This window comes from Mus caroli, unplaced genomic scaffold (genome assembly GCF_978045245.1).
Source record: "Mus caroli unplaced genomic scaffold, Mus_caroli_1 scaffold_11, whole genome shotgun sequence".
NCBI lineage: Eukaryota > Metazoa > Chordata > Mammalia > Rodentia > Muridae > Mus > Mus caroli.
In genome coordinates, this window is record NW_028227266.1 from 58,371,532 (window position 1) to 58,395,712 (window position 24,181).

Here is a 24,181-nt window from a genome sequence, read left to right on the forward strand (position 1 = left end):
TGATCCTTATCCCTTTTTGTTTCTCCTTCTCTCTCTCTGTTTTATTTTAGATGCCGTGCATTGATCTTTTTTAATCTGAATTTATAATTTATGCATGTATATATATGTGTGTGTTGTTAAGCCTATTCAGTAACTTTTTTCAGTAACTTTTTCATCTTAAATGTTGTTTTTGTTGTTGTTGTTGTGTTTTTTTGTTTTGTTTTTTTTTTTGAGACAGTCTCATTATATAGTTCTAGAACTTGCTAAGTAGTAGAACAGGCTCACCTTAAATATATATTTTTTGCTGAGTCTTACTCTTCGGGTCTTTTTACTTTAAACTTATACTTCTCTGCCAAAATATCTCAAATCATTTCCCTTCCCTATTGGTATATAAAATATATTTTTATAAGATTTGTTTTAAAAGCCATTCTATTTGAGTAATAAGTAGCTTTTTTCTTTTTCTTGTTTCTGCATCACAGTTTCATGGTTTCTTAGGTATATAAATATTATAGGTACTAAGAACAGTACATTTCTAACTGCTGATTCTTGGAAAAAGGCATGTTAACTAAAAGGGTTTTAAACTAATGTATTTTTTTTTCCGACCTGGAATTTACTTATGTACCGGTATGCTACAACCATAGTTAGTTTAGGTTTTATTTTATGTTGTGTTTATTCAGTTTCCACTTTGTAACAAAATATGCTATTTAAGTTAGTTTCTCTTTCTATATATTTGCTTTATGTTATACCTCTGGTTTTTTTTTTTTTTGTTTGTTTTTTCCAGACAGGGTTTCTCTGTCTAGCCCTAGCTGTCCTGGAACTCACTTTGTAGACCAGGCTGATCTTGAACTCAGAAATCCACCAGCCTCTGCCTCTGCCTCCCGAGTGTTGGGATTAAAGGTGTGAGCCACCACTGCCCAGCTGTCTTCCTCTTCTACTCTTTGATTAGTACACAGTGATTTATGTTCCCATCCAAGAAGTAGCCAGGCCTGACCATGGTTATTTTCCAGGGTCAGGCAAGATGGAATTAATTCAGTGTGTTGTGGCCATAGACTAATTGCTCCATTGCAAAGACTTTAGCTTGTGTATGGTAGCTTTGCTTCTAAAACTCCTGAATTTAAATCTGTCATGCCAGTCTAAGGATTGATTGTTTGCCCCTGTGCAACAATCTTGAGTTTAAGAGTTGAATTATACTTTTTACTGTTTACTTAGAAAGTAAAGTCTGGAATTGAACTTGTTTAGGTTTTGGGTTTTTGTTTTTGTTTTTGGTATTCTCAGCTGTCAGATGAGTTTTACAATTTTGATTTTATAGTGTATCCAGCACTTTCTTTTTCTATAAGTAAGGGATTTTGTTATGACCTATATTCAGACTAGAATGAAAATTCTCAGCATTTCATTTTATTAGTTTCTTAATTTTTATAGATTCAAAAGCTGTTGTCATGCTCTTAAAAACTAATAGATTTGCTGAAACAATGGGGTGACTTAAGTATTTCATTTTTTTGTTTTGTTTCTGATTTTCACTGAAGATAGTAGAAACTACAGGAGTTTATGGTTAATTTTATTTATTTATTTTTAAATTTATTTATTTTTATTTTTTGGTTTTTGAGATAGGGTTTCTCTGTATAGTCCTGGCAGTCCTGGAGCTCACTCTGTAGATCAGGCTGGCATTAAACTCAGAAATCCACCTGCCTCTGCCTCCCAAGTGCTGGGATTAACGCATGCAACCACCACTGCCCAGCTTCTTTATTGTTATTTAAATATAGTAATAATGCTTTGTCAAACCTCCCTTCCCATACTTATTTTTTTCCCCACGAGATAATCAGCTTTTAAAAAGGCAAGTAATGTGAAGGAAAGTTTTTCTTTTGTTTTTGGAAATGTATGTGTTGTATCTGAGCTTTATTGTAATTGATTTCATAATTTTCAGAGCATTACTGCAACTAGAAACTTGTATGAAAGTAAGTTTGTTTATAACTACTTTCATACTGTAAAGGCAGACTGAGTAGTTAGAATAGAGACTACATGACCTGCAAAAACATAACATATTTACTGTATGAACTTTACACACACACACACACACACACACACACACGCACATGCACACACTCTTAATAACTTTGGAACTAGACTTTGAATAAATACCGGTGAATAGCATTTCAAGTTAAATTAGTGCTCCATATTTCAGTTACTGCTTTTTACCTGTCTTTCCAAAAAATTTCATGGAGTGTCTTTGATATACATTTGTACTTTTATGTGGAGGGCAGAAATTGATGTTGGAATGTCTTCCTCAGTTGTTCTCCACCTTTTTTTTTTTTTTTTTTTTTTTGTTAAGAGATTTATTTAGGTAAAACATTCATGCATAAAATATTTCTTATAGCCTGGCAGTGGTGGTGCACACCTTTAATCTCAGCACTCAGAGGCAGAGGCAAGTGGATTTCTGAGTTCAAGGTCAGTCTAGTGTACATAGTGAGTTCCAGGACAGCCAGAAAACAGAAACCCTGTCTCAAAACAAAACAAAACAAATAAAAGATTCAGCTATTTATATTTTGTATGTGTGTGAGAATGATTTGCTTGCATGAATGTCTTCATATCATGTGTGTGTTCAGTGCCCATGAAGATTAGAGGAGGGTGTTAGTTAAACCCCTGGAACTGGAGTTCTAGCCACGTTGTGGATGCTGGAGTTGAACCTCTCGAAGGGCATCCAGTCCTCTTAACTGCTGAGACATCTTTCCAGCCCCTCCATCTTATATTTGAGACAGTTTTTTTTTTTTTTTTTTTCCTGATCTTAGATAGGCTGGTTGGCCAACAAGCTTCAGGGATCCCCTTTTCTCTACCTATCTAATTCTGGGGAACTATAGACAGTCCCTTGTTTTTTAAATATTTGTCTAGGAATCCCAATTCAGATTTTTAGTTTGTATGGCAAAACACTTAGATCAAGTCGTCTCCTCAGTTCCCAACTGGAATATTTTTTAAAAACTGGCTATCAATATTATCATTTTTTAAAATTATGAAAATCTTACACTTACGGGTATTTTGCCTACATGTATGTCTGTGTACCATATACATTCTTGGGTAGCCTGCAGAAGGTAGAATTGTCGATCAAGATTCCTTAGAGCTGGAATTACAGTGATGGGATTTTTGAACCCTGGTCCCCTTGGAAGAACAGTATGTATCCTTAATTCAAGGCTATCTCTCTAGGCCCTGTTAGAGCTCTATGTGTGTGGTTGTGCATGTCTATAATCCCAGCACTTGTGAAATGAAGGCAAGAGGATCAGAAATTCAGGATAGTCAATAGCATTTAAGGATAGTCTGGGATTTATGAGACTGCCTTAAAAAATAAACACAAAAGACAACAAAAACAGAAACAGGGACTATTATTTTACACTTATTTCTTTAAATGTGTGTGTGTGTGTGGGGGGGCATGTGCGCACTCCCCCTGCCTGTGTGTGGTGGGGCACAGTAGAGTTCAGAGGACAGCTTGAATCCTTCTTCCATCTGGGTCTCATCTTGAGCCATCTTCTTAGTATCTTCTTTTGCATTTAGAATGGAACCCCAGACTACAAAGCACTGTGTAATATGATCTTTTTGAATGTCTGACCTCATCTTTTTACTACTTTCTTCCTTGGCTTGAACTACAGTGATTCCTTTTCATTTCTCAAAAGTTCCAAATTTGTTCTTGATTGAGACATTTTGCCTTCTTCACTCTTTGTAGCTTGAAGCATCTTTCCAAATTAGTATAATTGGCTTCAACATGCCCTCTAGGCTTTACTGCCTTGGAGAAACTTCTGAATGTCTCTGATAAATAAATTAGCATGCTGGAACTCTTTAGTATAATAATGATAGGCAAACTGTTGCCTACAGGCCAAATCCTGATGGTGGCTTGATTTTTGTCCTGAGAGCTAAAAATAGTTTTTTGTTTTTTTTTTTTTTTAATTTTTAAGGCTACAAAAAGAGCAAACAAGCGAAAAACATTAATGTGAAAGACTCTTTGTTCTTCAAAGCGTAAAATATTTACTATTAATCCTTCCCTTTACAGAAAAGTACTTTCTGAAATTATTTTGTTAATTTCTTTCCTAGTTTTGCCCATTACTCCACCCTCATGCTTTCTTGTTGAGTCTTGGAATGTTGATTGTGTGAAAGAACTGAGCCTATATATATATATATATATATATATATATATATATATATAAAATTGCAGTTGAAAGGTCAGAAAAAGCAAGTGATAAAAATGGTAGTTGAAGCCGGGCAGTAGTGGCACATGCCTTTAATCCCAGCACTTCACATTTGCACCTTCAATATATATAATTATGAGAGTTGTTCAGTCACATGAGCTGATTGTTTAACAAACCACTTCTGTCTATTTTGGAAGAAGTATCAACTACCTTTTTTTTTTTTTTTCTTCGAGACAGGGTTTCTCTGTGTAGCCCTGGCTGTCCTGGAACTCACTTGGTAGACCAGGCTGGCCTTGAACTCAGAAATCCGCCTGCCTCTGCCTCCCAAGTACTGGGATTAAAGGTGAGCGCCACCACGCCCGGCTCTGTGCCTTAGATTTGAAAATGCACAGGCATTTAGGGAAAGGGACATGAATGAAGTATATATTACATTTCCTGAGCCATGGGTATAAGCTTCTGGAGAGAAGATACTTTCAGTGTCTTTATAGTAGCTGTGTCTATGTGTAATTATGCCTTTATAAGTTTCTAAGGATATAATTTACAAGATTTAAAAAGTAAGCAAAGTTAAAAAAAAATAAAGTTTAAATTAAGTAAGAACTATATGAGGCTACTTTTCTTAAATATGAGTTACTTAAAGAATTTGGGTTTAAGAATAAGAGGAGTGCTCTTACAGTTAAACTCAAGGTTTCAAGTATTTTGTTTTCAAGCAAACACAGTTTATTGTTTCAGACATCCTTATTTAGGAGGTCTTTAGGAAAATGAACATAATATCATTAGTTGAGAAGTTTTTTGAGTCTTAGACAACTGGAATCACAAACTAGATCCCAAGGTGTATGGGTTCTTTACATTTCTGCATCCCAGTAATTTTTCCTCTTTTACTGTCTTGCCTCAATTAAGTATATCTGTCTTTAACAAGATCTCCAAATGTGCAAACTTTATGGAAGACATAGGTAGCTATGGATATATTCACTGTAGTTCTGATTCCCAAGACACATCAAAAGAAATACTTAAGTGCAGGTTAATCTGAAATAAATTTTAGGATAAAAATAAAATGTGAAGAGAGTAACTCTTATTTTGCTTTACTTCTAAATTTGCTCCTGCATGTGAGTAATATATATTATTTTCCTACCTATAATTGCCATTTCCTGATTTTTCTTCTAACCCTGTCTTACTTCAAATGCTAAGTTCTACTCAGTCCATCTGATCTGTTGCCTATGTTGACAGTTGTAATAGTTTGACATTTATTGTATTAATCCCAACCCCTTTTTTAAAAGCTTGAGGACAAATTTTTGTTACAGCCTGAAAGAAAAATCCAAAGGCAAGAAAGTTGCCTGGAGGAAGGAGATGGAGAAAAGGAAGAGAGAAAACCATGACTTTCTGAGTTAGGCAGGGAGGATTGGTAAGCAGCCACATGCACAGAGGTGGAGTAGAAGCTTCAGAGAAAGAGTAAGGAGTCCTAAAGTGTCAGGAAGTACATATCTACACATGCTTACATACTTACATAGACATCATTAAAGTACACACAATACCGTTCATTATTAATAATTATTAATTACACAATTAATAACAACAATTGCTCACTACTAATACATCATTAAAAATAGTAATGTCTTTGAAAGTGTTTTAATACTTTTATTAGAAGGAGTAAGTATTTTGAAGCCTCTGTCCCTCCTCTCCTCCATTTTGGTGGTGATTGTGTTAAATATATAGCTCACTTTAGTTACATCCAAATTTTTTTTATGTTTGCCAGAAGGATAGCAAGTGATCTTGATCTGAGCCATCTCTCAAATCCTAACAAAGCCAATTTTACAATATTAGTTTTTTCTGTATGTTTGGAAGTTCTGCATGCATGTATGTATGAAAGTTCATGTGTGTGTGGGCTCTTTAGTGTCTCTTAATAATATTCTCTATCCTATTTATTACGGTAACTTCTCTTACTTAACTTGGGGTTTGTTGTTTTAGTTTCTTGATTGTCAGTTTGTATTGGAGAGACCCTGTCTTTGCTGCTCACATGCTGGGTTGCCTTGCTTATCTATCTTTGAATGTGGCTTCTGGAGCTCTCAGCTCTTGAGATGCTTGTGTCACAGGGATGAACTTGTTGAGCCACTTCTTTTCCCATGGTACTAGTTTTGATCCACGAGCATGGGATATCTTTTTATATTCTGATGTCTTCAGTAAAACCTTTTCATTGTAGCTATTCACCTCTTTTTAGGCTGCTGTGAATGGGGTTGTTTGCTGATTTGATTCCCCCCCCCCAGCTTGCTTATTAATGCTGTATGAAAATGGCTTGTTTCCTATACGTTGATTATTAATTTATTTTATTTTGCTACTGCTGAAAGTGTTTATCGGAACTGAGAATTTTCTGGCTGCATCATCTTTAGTGTCTTTTTTTTTTGATCCCCTCCCTCTTTGTCTTTCTATGGTGTGTGCATGAGTGTGTATGGGTGTTTGCACAGTGTGTTTGTATGGAGGCTTTGAATGTCCTCTTATTATTGTGCACCTTTTTCCTTTGAGGAAGGATTCCCTGAACCTGGAGCTTATTTTTCATCTAGCTTGACAGCCAGCAACTTACTTGCAACACTCTCATCTGTAGCTGCTCTGCTATCTTACTACTTTGTTTTCAGTACTTCAAATTCTCTTTAATAGTCAAAAGATGCTCATGTAAGGAAAAAAAAATCAAGTTTCAAACGTGCATAACAGGTTTGCAGTAAGGCTGTATGAAAAAAAATGCTTAAGAAGCATACCTATAATGCTCATTCAAATTGATAAGGAAAAGAGAATTCATGAAAAGGGAAAAATAAATGACCAGCTGACATGGCAAATGAAAGGATTAGAGTAACCTAGACTTACTAATAATCAGAGAGATGCAAAATAAAATGAACTAGCCTGTTTAAATGTATTTTGGTTGTGTGTGTGCATGCATATGCAGTGTACCACAGCACCTATGTAGAGTTCAGTGGACAACTTGAATGAGTTGGTTCTTTTCATTCCATCATATAGTTTGCCAGGCATCAAACTCAGGTCATCAGGCCTGGGAGAAGCACCTTTATCCAAATAGCCAGTTTACCAGACCTCTTTTCATATATTAGACTCAGTTCTGACAAAATTAATGTTTGATATGGAGGCAGAAAATTTGAACTCTTTCATTCTTGCTTCCAGAACTATTGTTTAAATAACTTTTTAAAAAATATCTGCCTTCTTCCATGTTTTTATATAGCATAAGGTCCATGGCCCATATTAAAGGTGTATCCCCCTGCCTCAAGGTCCAGATCAAAAGGTGTGTTGTCTTTCCACCTCAAAGGGCCAGACTAGACATAAATCACCCACTTCAAACCAAGTAGTACATTTCTTTCTTTTTTTTTTTTAATTATTTTCTTTATTTACATTTCAAATATTATCCCCTTTCCCCGTTTCCCTTCTGAAAACTCCCATCCCATTCCTCCTCACCCTGCTCACCCCCTACCCCTCCACCATACATACACCTGCTTCCTGGCCCTGGCATTCCCCTATACTGGGGCATAGAACCTTCAGTGGACCAAGGGCCTTTCCTCCCACTGATGACCGACTAGGCCATCCTCTGCTACATAGGCAGCTAGAGCCATGAGTCCCACCATGTGTTTTCTTTGGTTGGTGGTTTAGTCTCAGGGAGCTCTGGGGGTACTGGTTAGTTTATATTGTTGTTCCTCCTATGAGGCTTCAGACCCCTTCAGCTCCCTGGGTACTTTCTCTAGCTCCTTTATTGGAGACCTTGTGCTCTGTCCAATGGATAATTGTGAGCATCCACTTTTGTATTTGTCAGGCACTGGCAGAAGCCCTCAGGAGACAGCTATATCAGGGTCCTGTCAGCAGGCTCTTGTTGGCATCTGCCGTAGTGTCTGGGTTTGGTTTATGGGATGGATCCCCAAGTGGGGCAGTCTCTGAATGGTTGTTCCTTCAGTCTTTGCTCCAAACTTTGTCTCTGTAACTCCTTCCATGGGTATTTTGTTTCCCCTTCTAATAAGGATTCTGAGCTTCTGGGCTAATATCCACTTATCAGTGAGTGCATATCACGCGTGTTCTTTTGTGATTGGGTTACCTCACTCAAGATGATAGCCTCCAGATCCATCTATTTGTCTAAGAATTTCATAAATTCATTGTTTTTAATGGCTGAGTAGTACTCCATTGTGTAAATGTAATACTTGTTCTTATACAGTGAGTTTATGTCCAGAAAGCTGTAGTCAATATGGTTGTTAAAGCTTTCATTTTTGAAAACAATATTCAGTGTTTCTATCTTTTGTGTTCCAGTTCTTTTGCCAAGAAAATGGTTTGCCCAGTCTTGACCACATACTGTCCTTTCTGATGGGACAAGATCCAATATGAATGTAAGTGATGGAGGAAGACGACGCTTTGAGGATAATGAACACACATTGCGAATATATCCTGGGACAATTTCAGAAGGAACAATTTACTGTCCAATTCCTGCCAGAAAAAATTCCACAGCTGCTGAGGTGATTGACTCCCTTATAAACAGACTTCACCTAGACAAGACAAAATGCTATGTTTTAGCAGAGGTAAAGGAATTTGGTGGAGAAGAATGGATACTCAATCCAACCGACTGTCCAGTTCAGCGAATGATGTTGTGGCCCCGAATGGCTTTGGAAAATCGCTTGAGTGGAGAGGACTACCGCTTTCTTCTGAGAGAAAAAAACCTTGATGGATCAATTCATTATGGTAGCCTTCAGTCATGGCTACGGGTAACCGAAGAACGCCGCAGGATGATGGAGCGGGGTTTTCTTCCACAGCCTCAACAGAAAGACTTTGATGATTTATGTAGCTTGCCTGATTTGAATGAGAAAACTCTCTTAGAAAACCTCCGGAATCGCTTTAAGCATGAAAAAATTTATACTTATGTTGGCAGTATTCTAATAGCTATTAATCCATTCAAATTTCTTCCTATTTATAACCCCAAATATGTCAAAATGTATGATAACCACCAGTTGGGAAAACTTGAGCCCCACATATATGCTGTGGCAGATGTAGCTTATCATGCGATGCTTCAGCGCAAAAAGAATCAGTGTATTGTGATTTCAGGAGAGAGTGGTTCTGGGAAGACTCAAAGCACAAACTTTCTTATTCACCACCTTACTGCTCTCAGTCAGAAAGGATTTGCCAGTGGAGTAGAACAGATTATTCTTGGAGCTGGACCAGTACTTGAGGTAAGGTATATAGAAATAGTTTTCTCTCCCCCTGCTCCCCTTTTTAAAAAAAGATAAACTCTCTCTACATAGCTCTAGCTTTCCTGTGTCCAGCAACTCACTATGTAGACCAGGCTGGCCTTGAATTTACAGAGATCCACATATCTGTCTCCTTAGTGCTAGGATTAAAGGCATGTGCCACCACACTCAGCTAGAAATAATTTTCTTTCTTTTTTTTTGTAGTTTTTATTATTTTTATTAATAGCAGAAAAAGTATAAAGTGAAAGAGTTCTTTTTTTTTATTATGTATTTTCCTCAACTACATTTCCAATGCTATCCCAAAAGTCCCCTATACCCCGCCCCCCCCCCCTTCCCTACCCACCCATTCCCATTCTTTTGGCCCTGGCATTCCCCTGTATTGGGGCATACAAAGTTTGCAAGTCCAATGGGCCTCTCTTTCCAGTGATGGCCGACTAGGCCATCTTTCGATACATATGCAGCTAGAGACAAGAGCTCCGGGGTACTGGTTAGTTCATCATGTTGTTCCCCCTATAGGGTTGCAGATCCCTTTAGCTCCTTGGGTACTTTCTCTAGCTTCTCCATTGGGAGCCCTGTGATCCATCCAATAGCTGACAGTGAGCATCCACTTCTGTGTTTGCTAGGCCCCGGCATAGTTTCGCTAGAAATAATTTTCTTAAATCTTCAAGGAAAGATTGGTAAATGTGAGAAGATGACATCATTTTTAGTGGCCAAGGGAAGCTCTAAGTGGCAAAGAAACAAGGCAGATATGATACTCATTTATTTTTGGAAGTGATTCTTATAGGAGTTAGGATTGCTTGTCACTCAGTGATAAGAACACTACTTGATATGTGTAAGCCATGCATTCTAACACTAGTACTATCAAAAGAAAAAAACCAAAAAGAGTTTCTTTTGAATCACTGGAATAGTAGCCTATCTCTTTACAAAGAAGCAGGACAAAATTCTGTTTGTATTTGGCTCGACAAAAAACATGAAAACTGGAATTCAATATAATGTGATACTTCTGGAAATAAAGTTTCTCCAGGGTGTGATTATTAGTTTTGCTACTTGTTTTTGGTTGTTTTGTGACTTTGAACTAATATTTTAAATACTGTATTCTTTTTTACATATAATTCTCTGTTGTTTTTTGTGGTTATGAATGAATGGGAACATTTAAAGATGCCCACACATATTAATGCTCTCAGGTTTTTCTTTGAGGGTTTGTATTCTTGTTGAAGCATTCTTTTTACCCTTATTAAGGCTGCTAAGAATCAACTTCATTTTCTCTTTTATTTTCTGTTTCATTAAGCCTCAAATTCAAATACAAGTCTGAGCACTTTCCTGAATATACATATATATTCCTTGACATTTGCAAGTGTCTTACATGCACATAGCTTTCTACATGTATAGCAATCTTTAATGCTTTATAAAAGAAATTTTGTATTATACATGTATAGCAATCTTTAATGCTTTATAAAAGAAATTTTGTATTATTATTTTATGTATATGAATGTTTTTGCTGCATGCATGTTTGCATGTTTGCAGTGCTGGCAGAGACCAGAAGAGGGTATTGGATATCCTGGAGCTAAAGTTTTCAGTGGGTATTAGCCCCATCAGAATTAAATCCTGATTCTTTCAGAGAGCAGCCAGTGCCTTTAACTGTCAAGTCACCTATCTTAGCCCTGTCTTTCATACCTTTTTTTTTTTAAGAGTTATTTATTTATTTTATGTATATGGGTACACTGTAGCTGTACTGATGGTTTTGAGTCATCATGTGGATGCTAAGAATGGAGGTTGCTTACTCTGGTCAGCCCTGCTCGCTCCTGCCTAAAGATTTATTTATTATTATATCTAAGTACACTGTAGCTGTCTTCAGACACACCAGAAGAGGGCATCAGATCTCATTACAGATGTTGTGAGCCACCATTTGGTTGCTGGGAATTGAACTTAGGACCTTCAGAAGAGCAGTCAGTGCTCTTAACTGCTGAGCCATCTCTACAGCCCTTTCATACCTTTTTAAGCCTGTTTTATACATGTAATTATGAGGTCCACTTTATTATTACCCTCCACATTATTATTACCACCTTAGGTATTTTTAGTGCTTAAACAGTTGCCTCTGATTGTTTTGGAGAAACAAACATGATGGTGTAATGGGTGTGGAGAGGCTGTTTTCAGTGAGTGATCAGCAAGTCAGTTTAGATGAAGACAACACTTGGAGACTTTTTTTCTGGAAATGCTAGACAGGTTAAATCGTGGTGACCAGTGCTGTGGAAGAACCTCAGCCTTGTTCTAGTGGTGTCAACACCATTTGTCATTATCCCCTTGCCTGGTATACACTTTGGGTGATGATACAGAGGACATATAGTTGTCTTATCATCTGTACAATAGCTTTGTTTTAAATAGATAATTATAGTACTTTACTGGAATTTCATTTGTGTACTTCTAGAATGATCAGTTTTTATGTAATTATTTTCTTAGCCTTTTCTGCTTTGCAAAATGCTTTAGTATAAACTTAAGAAATTTGCTGCCCTTGGAATATGAAGAAATCTTGACATTAATGAGATTATTTTATTTTAAAAGAATTTGCTGTATTTAATGAGCCTCTTTGTGTGGCTTCAAGCCACCAGCATACTCCAAACCCTTCCTCCTCCGGAAAAAAATAAAAACAAAAACAAAACAAAACAAAACAAAAAAACCCTACTCCACATCCTGAATTTCCTCCTTAGCTTTTCTGCATAAGCATTTTGTCTTCACAATGACAGGATGCTTATGCAGCATCACGTAGTGATGGGGCAGCCCTGTTCCTGTTTTTGGCATCATTTACCCATGTCTGCTCACTCACCAACGTCCAAAGTTTTCCACAGTTGACAGGCAGAAGCTTTGGTTCCTCTTTAACTGGTAATGCCATTTAGAATCATATTCGTTGTATTTGGTCCTGTGGTGATTTAAGCCATCAGCATTTCCCGGGCCTCCTGGGTACTTCTGGTGTTTACAAATGTGGCTATTGCTATGGCTTCCATGACTCTGAAGTTGTTGGGAACAAAAACCCTTGTTTTTGTTTTTGTTTGTTTGTTTGTTGTTGTTTTTCTAGATAGGGTTTGTCTGTGTAGTCTTGACTGTCCTGGAATGATCTTTAGATCAGGCTGACCTCAAATTCACAGAGATCTACCTGCCTCTGCCTCCCAAGTGCTGGGATTAAAGGCATGGGCCTGGAAAAGAAACATATTTTCATTTTACTACTTTTGTGTATGTGTATATGAATATATGTGTTATATGTACACATGTATGTACCTGGAAGTACCTCTAGACATAGAAGTAGAAACAAGACAAGCATATTGTTCTACACTGTCACTGTCTATCTTCATTCCTTTGAGGTCTTTCACTAAATCTGGAACCAATTGAATGGCCAGCAAGTCTCAACCTTCCTCCTCTCCATCTGCCTATTGTGTTGGAGTTACAGGTGTTGTGCATCCCCATAATGGGCTTTTTACAGGAGTGTTATAATATGAATTCACATCATACTTGCATAGCAAGTGCTCTTAACAACTGAGTGATTTTTTTTTTCAGCCCTGTATATTAAGTTTTAAAAATGGAGATTCATTTTTACTGAATTAGAATAAGGTGAAAAATCTTAATTTTTTTTCAGCCTTTTCTTATTTTCTTTTATTCTATCTCAAATATACCTTACTGGTTTTTCTTAGTCTAAAGACTAACGAATGTTTAAAAATTATTTTTAAATAAAAACCATTTATTTTTACAGGCCTTCGGAAATGCAAAGACAGCTCATAATAATAATTCAAGTCGTTTTGGCAAGTTTATTCAAGTAAATTACCAAGAAACAGGCACTGTACTTGGGTAAGTACTGCCACTTTAGAAGCACCCACACATACACACACATGTATATATATTATATATGCACATATGCTTGGTACATATACACATACACACATTAAAATCTAATTTATTTTCAGTGTATGTGTATACCAATTTATTTCCAGTGTATGTGTATGCCATGTAAATTCAGTGCTCTTGGAGGACAGAAGAGAGGGCATCAGATCCCCTGGAACTGGAGTTACAGATGGTTGTCAGCTGCCATGTGAGAGTTAGGAATTGTACCCAAATCCTTTGAAAGAGCAGCCATTGCTCTTAATTGCTGAGTTATTTCTCTAGCTCCTGGAGCATATTTGTATTTAGTTATTACTAGTTTCATAAGCTATGAATTATGATATTTATATCTGCATAGTTTTTTCCCATGTTTTTAGTGGGTTCAAACTGAAAAAATTGTAGGACTAATTATAATGAGAAAGTTGTAAGACTAATTATAATTCTTCACATGCTTATACTTGTTACCTGTTGACAGTTGCATGTATTTATTTTCTAAAGTTTATTTTCAAGTTAGGAACTGATCCTTTATTTCTGAAGATAATCACATTTTTCTATATATTCAAATTAGTATTCTCCCAATCAAGGTATTTGATTTTGATACAATAAAAAGCCGTATATTTTCTGTGATGAGTCATCTGATTGTCCTAGCAATGTATTTTATAGGTTAAAGATTAACAGTATTCTTTAGACCAGTTTTAGATTTGTAACAGAAGGAAATGGAAATTACAGAGTTCCCATATATCATTTCCATCTCTTCCAGCATAGCTTTCCTTGTTAGAAATTTTGTGTTGGTGTGCTCTGTTTGTTAAAGTTGATGAGCAGTGTTGTTGCTACATTTTTATTAATTGTGAAATTTATAACTTGTATTAATGTTTGCTCACTGTGTTTTACATTCTTTTGGCTTGAGAACTACAGAGATGCTATTTACAGTTTCCATTTTAGTACAGACAATATAGTTTTACTGTGCTAAAAATCTTTTGTGTTTGGCTTATTCAGCCTTTTTACCTTCTAGGTCTTTGTAACTACTGGTCTTATCCTGTCTCCACACTACTTTTTCCAAAATGTAGAGTTGGAATCATATTGTAGCCTTTCAGTAGCTGAAATGCTATTATGTTAATGTTGCATATTAAATCTCATCAAAGTTGTGTTTGGGATCTATGTAGATAAACATGTCTTCCTTCTGAAATGCATTGTACTTTTTTTCTCTCTCTAATATTGAACTATTTTGCATTTCAGGAAAATTTCTCAGTACAAACTCACACATGAATATATACCATACATGTAAATTGTTATTCTTCTATTTTATAGTTACTATTATGATTTTTATACCCATATAATAGGTAGATGATAGCTTGTTTTTTATGCTATTTGAATTATACCTCAATCTTATGTATTTCTGTGTTTAAAAGAAAAACATGGCCAAAACTACTGTGCATATAATGTTTTTGCCCATCTTTGAAGAACCTAAAACCAATGTTATCAACAACCACAAAAGTCCATGGGAGATGTTCAATAGCAGTTTCATAGGTCATTTCTTTTCTTGATTCTTGAGACTTACAAAGTTTACAAAGGCTCAGTTGGTACTTTTCTCTTAAAGTGGGATATAGTCAAGGAGTTCGGCTTATAGTTGTGTTTCAGAAGAGAATGGCAATAGGTAAAGCCATGTGTATTGCTTTTAACCCCAAATGTAATAATAATCTTCATTGCTTAAGATAGTTTTGTGAATTAGAAAATAGATGTCTAGTTTCCTTTATTGAAGGAAATGCAGGCTCTTAGGGTTGATTTCATAAAAAAGTTTAAACATTTTTTTCTATGGTGAACACAAACCGAGTAAACAATATATTTGGATTGAGCATTATTAACTCATTTTTTACTTATTAAGCATAGATATGTGGGGTGCATTTTGAGTATCAGGCATTGTTTTAAATATTGGAGATTAAGAAAACCTATGTAAACATGTTTTTTGCCTTTGTCTTTTTCATTGTCTTTTTGGGGAAATAGATACGAATATAGGTTGATTATAGTAAATGATAAGTCGATTGAAGTATGTTTCTGGAGGCCTTATGAAAAACATTGGTATTTATGTTAAAATTTGCCAAGTGAAAGGACAAGAAAATAATTTTTATGAAGTGAGAAATTGTCTTTAGTAAATGACTGTCATCATAACAAGAGCTTATATTTGAAGAGGCAAGAAAAAAATGTGTATAGCATTGTCATAGAACTTAGATGGTCAAATTGAATATAAAACTAATTATCTTGACATCGTGAGGTAAATTTTAGATAATTTTATTTAAAAAGTCAAATATACACAAAATAGAAAAAATAGAGCAAGGACATCCTAGGTAGATTCAATAATGATTACGTCTTAACATATTTAATCCATTTGTCTCTTCTTTTTCTTCAACAATGATTAAGTTGTAAACATATTTAATTCATTTGTCTTTTCTTTTCCTAAGCTGGCTTTAAATAAAGTCTCAGGCATATGTGATCTGCTCAGCACTGTGCTGGGCAGATAAATGTAGAGGCATAATATGACCATCTCATTCTCTGAACTGATAGCTTGTGTTCTAGTAGAACTCATGGATTAGGATGGAAGGAAAAGAGATGTCTAGGAAGTAGTAAAACTGAAAGTCAGGCTTTGTAGTGAAATCAGACACGGGCTCATATTCATATGATGCCTGTGTTGCTGATTGCTAGTAGATGATTTTGATTTGTTTTTGTTTTTATTTTTAAAACAGGGTTTCATTGTGTATTTACTCTTGATATGTTCACTTATCTCATGCACTAGCCATTTGATGACTTAGGATTTTGAGAATTTAACATGGATAATGCTAATATCATCTCTAACAGTTAGAATGGTGGATGTGTAGCTGTCATCTGATAAATGATCCTTACGGTTTTGAACTGTCTAAATAAATAAAATCTACCTTATATTAAACTTTATTATTTATATAAACTAATTTTTATTATATCAACCAATTTATTTTTTTCAGGGCCTATGTTGAAAAATATCTTCTGGAAAAATCTAGACTTGTTTACCAAGAGCATAATGAACGGTATATGTTTTTATTTGTATTCTGTGGTCCTTATTCCACTGTATATTGTTCACAGATTTTACATTTATATTAACTACTATTTCTTTCTTGGGTGGAATGCTATATTTTTAAATTCAGTTGGAAGATTTTTATTGGATATTGTCTTAGTCAGGGTCTCTATTCCTGCACAAGCATCATGACCAAGAAGCGAGTTGGGGAGGAAAGGGTTTATTCAGCTTACACTTCATCACCAAAGGACGTCAGGACTGGAACTTAAGCAAGTCAGGAAGCAGGAACTGATGTAGAGGCTATGGGGGGATGTTTCTTACACTAGGCTTGCTTCCCCGGTTTGCTTTTTTTATTTTTTTATTTTTTTTTCCTCAAGACAGGGTTTCTCTGTGTAGCCCTGGCTGTCCTGGAACTCACTCTGTAGACCAGGCTGGCCTTGAACTCAGAAATCCACCTGTCTCTGTCTCCCAAGTGCTGGGATTAAAGGCATGCCCCCCCCCCCCCCCCCCCGCTAAACCTTGTATTCTTGAATGAGTTTCATAGGCACAGTGTGTATCTAAGAGTAATAAAATTAATTTAAAATTTTTGTCAATATACAAAGATTTATACCAATGAAAACTTTAAACCTGTATCGTATCAATTCTGTACCAATATAAGAATAATGTAACTTCAATTCTGTATCAGAAATTAGAGATTTCTACCAGTGTAAGATTATGACTATAAAATTTTTTGTATAAGAGTAAGTTTAGCAATCCAACCCATATATCTATTTTTTTATATAATATTATGCTATCCCCCTTTTTCTTTTCACCCCCCTTCCCTTTACCTAAGAAAGAAAAGATAGAGAAGAAGGAAAGACAGAAATCCCCAAGTCTAAGCTCTTTATTTTGTTTTCTTCCTGTCCAAAATTATGACCATTTCCAAATTATCTCTTAAAATACCAGTCTATTTATAATTTACAAAATAACCATAACCAGACACCCAAACCCAAGGAATTGGGATGATGATCCTCTATAGCTTCTTTCTGTTGAATTGGGGCAATGGATATTATTTTTTTAAGGGGCGGGGGAGGGTAGAAATATTGGAAAAATAGGTTAGACTTAAGAAAGCTAGCTTTAGCATTTGTTATCCAGTCTGTGTATGCTTAAAAAGTACAGGGCTTGACTGATATTCTGACTGGATCTGTCTGAAAGTCTGGATGAACCGAGGTCATCGGGATCAGCAGCTATTTCTGAAGCTGTTCTAGGAGCAAGTCTCTGGGAACAGCATCAAGTGAGGCAGGATTAGGCAGGGAGCTAGAACAGCAGGGCTTTTCAGCATCCCTGAGGATGAATCTTGACAGAGCTGCATCTTGGTCATTCTGAAATATATGAATCTTACAACAAAATTATTCGTACTGTAAAGGTATTTGTATGAATTGTGCAAAGTGTACAGATAAGTTAAGGATAAATTTTTGCTCCTTGTTTGAGCAGGTGAAAGACAACTGTCTTTTTTATGACCAAACAAAATAAAAAATGTTTCTAGAATTAGTCATGTTCATTATTTTTTGTTCCCAACAGGAACTATCATGTATTCTATTACCTTCTCGCAGGAGCAAGTGAAGAAGAGAGGTTAGCATTCCATCTTAAACAGCCTGAAGAGTACCATTTTCTCAACCAGGTAAGAACTCATGAAAAACATTTTGAAATGTAGAGCATGATTACATTTTAGTTACTGAGGAATTTTTGTAGTTCTTTTATATATAGATATGTTTTGCCTTTATGTAGACAGTCTAAAAAAATTATGCGGCATACCCTCCAAATTTAAAAAGGATTATCTGCTTCATATAAGGGATAAAATTATGTATGTTTTATGTGCATTTTGTGAGATTCTTTTAATAATATTAAACTGTTTTATCATACTTTCTTATCAGAAAAATGTTACATTCTTTTTGTCATGAATGACCTTTTACATACCCCAGGATGTTAAGTGTAACTGTTGATTAATGCTTGCGAATTGCAGAGAGATTGCTTTGAACTTGATTTGCATGTTTTGTACTCTAATTCACATATGTCTGCATGCTATGATACTGGCATAGAGTATTACTGTATAATTTAATGAACTGTCCTCTTAAGCATTGTATAGAACCCGGGCATAATGGCTCATTCCTGTAATCCTAAATCATTGGGAAGCTGATGCAGGAGGATTACCATGCTTGGTCTCTATAACGAATTCCAGGGCAGCTTGTGCTACGTTGTGATTTCTTGTGGTTAAAAACAAAACAAAATAGAACAAAGCATCAGTATGAAATTTCTCAAAGGCAAATGATGTAGAGAATGTGTTTTTTTCTTTAAAATTCAGAATTCAGCTTTAAGCTTTCATATTGAGGAGTATCTTCACACATTTTCCAGATATAGATTTCTCTATTTTTCTATTCCTCATATTAAAATTTCAAATCCAATTATTAGTGGAATTGTTACTATAGTATATTACTTAAAGAATAAAATAATCCCTCATTTTTTGTTTGAGGGAAAATATTATATTTATAGGAAAATGTCTTTGTGACAATGAAAAGTACTCTTAGGATTTTTTTATTTAATTTACACTTGAGTGAGTAAAAATTTTTCGATTAAATATTATCAACGTAACACCATGGACTTTTCTTCAAATGTACAGTATGCTCTACCTGGTATTTTTTAACTTTACAACTTCATATTAATATAAACTACCTTAACTTCATGTTAATAGATCTAGAACTTAGAAATTACATCACTTTCTGTTTGACTGCTAGGGTATTTTAACTATACATAATTAAGTGTATCTTAAAAATTACTAATTCAGCCTGAGTAATTTTTTTTTTAAACAAAGTTGTAAGCACTTAGAAATGAGATGATAATTTTTACTGATTCAGTATTTTATAGTCTTTCTGACATTTTTTGAGTAAGGAGTAGTAACGGCATACATGCATAATATCAGTACTGATAGGATAAGGAACTTAGTGATTAATACAAATATCAGAGCCACTGGGCAATGACATATATAAGTTGAATAGAATAATATACAATCTCCCAGAATTTAAATATTTATCTAGTTTTTATTAGAGTATGTTGCTATACAAAATGCATCTCAGAGATCATTACAGAAGTATAATTCCACCCTAATAACTTCTACCTAACTAATGTACCTTACTTTCAGATAACAAAGAAACCTCTCAGACAGAGCTGGGATGATTATTGCTATGATTCTGAGCCGGTCAGTACAAGTACCTAAATATTTTTTGTTCCTGTTAAAGGGACTTCACATTGCTCATTCTCATTCATCTTTATCAGTCAGCATGAAGATGAGCTGATACATCAACAATGAAGGAAAGAGGATCACTAGTTTTTATTACTTTGAATGGTTGATTTGTGTGTAATAGTTTGTTGCTAGACCAATTTACTATTTTTATATATTTAGCTTAATGTTTAATCTTCATTAAACATTTACTTTCACAGACAGTACATTGACTGCATCCTTGATGGCCAGCACTGTAGTGTCCGTTTCAACTCCAGTAATTCCCCTTTCCCCTCAAGGTTTTTATTGTTTTTATTTTAGTGCAGTGTGACTGCTAGCTACACTCTTTACCATTAAGCTTCATCCTTAGTTTGATACTTACTTTTTAGAATTACTTTTAGTGGATTAAATCGATAGCTTAGTGGTTAAGAGTGTTTGCCTCTTTTCTAGAGGATGAGAATTTAGTTCCAAGGACCCAGTATCAGATGGCTTGTTATAGCTACCTGTAACTCCAGCTCCAGGTGATCTAATGCCAAGCACCCAGTGTAAAGTGGCTTGTTACAGCTGTCTGTAACTCCAGCTCCAGGTGATTTAATGCCCCTTGGCCTCTGAGAACACACACCTGCATCCACATGTACACACACACACATATGAATCAAATAAAAATAAGTCTTTAGAAAATAAAGTGACATCACTTTTTAGGAACTAGGGAGATAGCTCATTGGAGGAAATGCTTCTTGTACAAACATGAACACTAGAGTTCAGACTCTTAGTACCTATATAAAAGCTGGGCGTGGTGCAGGTCTGAACTCCACAGCTGAGGGTATAAAAAGGCAGAACCCATGAGCTCTTTGGCTAATTAACCTAACCCTAACTGAAATAGTAAGTCAAGTTCAATGAGAGACCCTGTAGCAAATAAATAAGGCGGAGAATGATAGAGGATGACACCTGTTGTAAATTTCTGCCTTCCACATGTATTGGGTATTAATCTTTTCATATAAACTAACGTTTATAATGAATGTTCTTTTTCTCTGTTTTTTATATGTAATAGAAGCTCCTATAAAAACTTTTGTCTGGCAGGGAAAAAGTGTCTTTAATCTCAGCACTTGGGAGGCAGAGGCAGGTGCATCTCTGAGCTTGAGACCAGAATGGTCTACAGAGGGAGTTCCAGGATACCCAGAATCACACAGAGAAACCTTATTTTAAACTGATAGGCAAACAAATATACATACATACAAACACAAAAACCTTTGCCTTAATCACCTTATTGATATTCTTATAAGCAAGATTATTTTATGAGACTGGTCAGATGGCTCAGCAGTTAAGAGCATAGATGCATTGACTGCTTTTTCAGAGAACTCAGGTTCAATTTCCAGCACCCACATGGCAGCTCACAGCTGTCTGTAACTTCAAGATCTGACACCTTCACGCAGACATGCATACAGGCAAAACACCAATGCACATTTTAAAAAAAGATTATTTTGTGGAACTAGAAAGATGGCTCAGGCCGGGCAGTGGTGGTGCACGCCTTTAATCCCAGCACTTGAGAGGCAGAGGCAGGCAGATTTCTGAGTTCCAGGCCAGCCTGGTCTACACAGTGAGTTCCAGGACAGCCAGAGCTATACAGAGAAACCCTGTCTCGAAAAACCAAAAAAAAGAAAGATGGCTCAGAGGTAGCACTTTTTGCTACTGCAGAGGACCATGACTTAGTTCCTAGCACCCATGTTTGACACCTGTTACTCAAGTTTCAGGGATCCTGTGGCCTCTCTTAGTCTCTGAAGGCACCTAAATTCATGTGTATATACTTACACATAGATAGACACATGGACATTACACAGAAATAAAATTTAAAAAAAATTTATTTATTTATTTATTATTTATAAGTACATTGTAGCTGTCTTCAGACACACCAGAAGAGGGCATCAAATCTCATTACATATGGTTGTGAGCCACCGTGTGGTTGCTGGGATTTGAACTCAGAACCTCTGGAAAAACAGTCAGTGCTTTTAACCACTGAGATATCTTTCCAGCCCCAGAAATAAAAATCTTAAATGATTATCATAGGTTTTAAACTGAGTTATAGAAAGGCATTTGTGGTAGAAAATGACTATGTGTAACTGTGTTATATTTTATATAAGTACAAATGTGAAACCATAAAGTGATGACAAAAATGCGTGCCTGCCTGTCTGTCTGTCTGTCTGTCTTTCTTCCTTTCTGTCTTCCTTTCTTTCTTTCTTTTTAAGTTAAGTCACTTATAAAGGCTAAAAGCATAGATAACATCTAGCTATACTTATTAACTAATGAATTAGGTTTTAAAATTACTCTTCCCATAAACATAGCATGTCTTAATCTTTGCTTTCTCATTGCATGTCATTGTAAACAATACTAATTGCAAAGTTTGCCTATGCCACTTGTGAACCATCAGCATGTGTAGGGCTAGGTTTTTCCTCCAGACAAAGTATACTTTCATCACTTTTCATAATCAACAATGTATTGGTTTTGGACTTAACAGTACTGGAAATAGATATTTCAGTTTATATATTATTGATGAATTATAATATAAAAAGTATAATTTATTTTACTCCCAATAAGCTCTTCTGGTCTATATTTCATTTATCACACCAAGTGAATCATGCCTCTTTGGAAAGCAGGTAGGCCACTGCAAACTCTCTGCAAATATGATTGATTACTTGTACATACTTTGCTATGGAACTGAAGATTGGTCTGCATTTGTCTGAAAATAAAGTACTGCTTAAAAATATGATGTGAGAATACTAGCTCATCCACTTACTGATATTGAGACCCTCAGAAGGTCACTTAATTTTTTTCTTTGAATTTTTTTTTTAGTTAATCCTTTTATTCTTGCCTTGTATTTCAGAGAACAGTGGTCTTTGATCATCTCAGCATGTATGTGGTCTTTGCACTTTGGGTTATATTATATAGCAAGACTTTGTCTCAGAAAGACCCAAAGTCACAGACCTGTAATCTAGCACTCAGGAAGGCTGAGGCAGGAATGTCAAGTTTAGACCAGCCTATGCTACTTGACAAATATGAGGCCAGCTTGAACTAAATAAGAAATTTTCTAAAAAAAAAAAAAAAAAAAAAAAACCAAAAACCACCACCACCACCACCACCAACAACAACAACAAAAAAAAACAAAACAAAAATCAAGCAAAGAAAAAAAAATCTTCAAAACTGGTCTTCAGAATTTGTATTAAATTTGACAATAGGTATGAAGAATTTGCTAGAGAACTGAACACTGAAGTGCTAGGGAAAAATGTCACTTCTATAGTTGCTGCCATCTTTGAATCAGAGCACATCTTTTTTATTTAAAGGAATTTTGTAGCTATAGTTTACACGTGTGTGCACGTGCGCCCTCATGTGTGCCTGTTTTTTTTCTATTTGTATGTAGAAGCTAGAGAACAATTTTGTTGTTCTCAGATGTTTTCCACATTTATTTGTCTGTTTATTTTAAGACCATGCCTTTCACTGGCCTGCAACTTGGAAGTAGGATAGAGTGGCTAGCCAGCAAGACCCACCTATCGCCACCTTCATAGTGACACTGGCCACCATGTCCAGCTTTGAAAAATGTGGCCCCTAGAGATTAAACTTAAGCTTGAAGAGCAAGTATTTTACCTACTGGAATACTGCCCCAGCCTATAATTTCCTGTTCTTAATACTCCTTTCAGCACAGTTAGTCCTGTTTATTATACTTTTCAAATAACTAGAGCTCGACTTTGATTGCCTCTCTATTTAGTCCTGGCTGTCTTAGAACTTGGTAGGTAATTAATTTTTAAAAGTTTTTTCTGTTTTGTTTTTCCAAGACTCCAGTTTATGATTTAGAAAAAAAAAATCTATAAAAAATTAGGATGGGGAATGGAGAGAGGGCTCAGGGGTTAAGAGCACTGATTGCTTTTCCAGAGGGCCTGAGTTCAATTCCCAGCATCCACATGGTAGCTCTCAACCATCTGTAATGGGAGCTGACACCCTCTTCTGGTGAGTCTGAAGATAGTGACCGTGTACTCATATACATAAAATAAAACTTTATTAAAAAAAACCTAGGGATAAGCATACATCTATACTTATATATGTTTATGTTTATACTACCCTGCTAGCCCCAAACTCACAGAGATCCTCCTGTCTCTGCCTTTGGGATTAAAGGCATTTGTCACTACACCCAGCTCCTGATTCTTTTTCTTCCAAGTGAATTCTAAAAATCAAGTAATCATTCTGTGTATCTTGTAGTTTATTCTTTCCTATTAGGTTTCCTTCATTGTATGTTTGGGGAATAAATTAAACCTCATTTTCCCATGTAGGTTATTTGAACTTACACGACTAGTATTGTCCAGTTATTGAACTTGTAATAAGTTTTATTATATAAGATTATTTCTTCATCTTTTGAGACTATAGAGACTATATCTGACTAAGAGATGATATGACTGGTGGGTAGATATTTAGTAAATGCATATTTTCCATCTTCAATGGCTAATAGTATATTCAAATGTAAGGCTTTTCATTATCATTAGGTTCTCTTGACCTTTGTTTTGTCAATTATAAAATATGGATGATAAATAAAATAGACTATGTGGTGTTTTTTGTGTTTGTTATTTTTGTCCCACCTTGAACTCTCTGCTGCCCAGAATGATCTCCAAGTCTGAGGTAA

The 24,181-nt window shown here is 35.6% G+C and overlaps 1 protein-coding gene across 9 annotated transcripts in view; it reads left to right on the forward strand.

Annotated features, from left to right (window-relative positions):
• The window catches only part of Myo9a (myosin IXA), a 195,800-nt gene that overhangs the window by 40,430 nt on the left and 131,189 nt on the right, over positions 1–24,181 (forward strand). For 8 of the 9 annotated variants that reach the window (XM_085844683.1, XM_085844685.1, XM_029481617.2 and 5 more), the window contains exons 2-6: positions 8,430–9,340; positions 13,098–13,192; positions 16,216–16,278; positions 17,826–17,925; positions 19,441–19,497. In XM_085844683.1, coding sequence (XP_085700809.1) covers positions 8,501–9,340; positions 13,098–13,192; positions 16,216–16,278; positions 17,826–17,925; positions 19,441–19,497 — 1,155 coding nt within the window. In that variant the 5' untranslated portion in view covers positions 8,430–8,500. The remainder of the gene's footprint in view (positions 1–8,429; positions 9,341–13,097; positions 13,193–16,215; positions 16,279–17,825; positions 17,926–19,440; positions 19,498–24,181) is intronic. The other variant, XM_085844686.1, reaches the window with a different exon arrangement.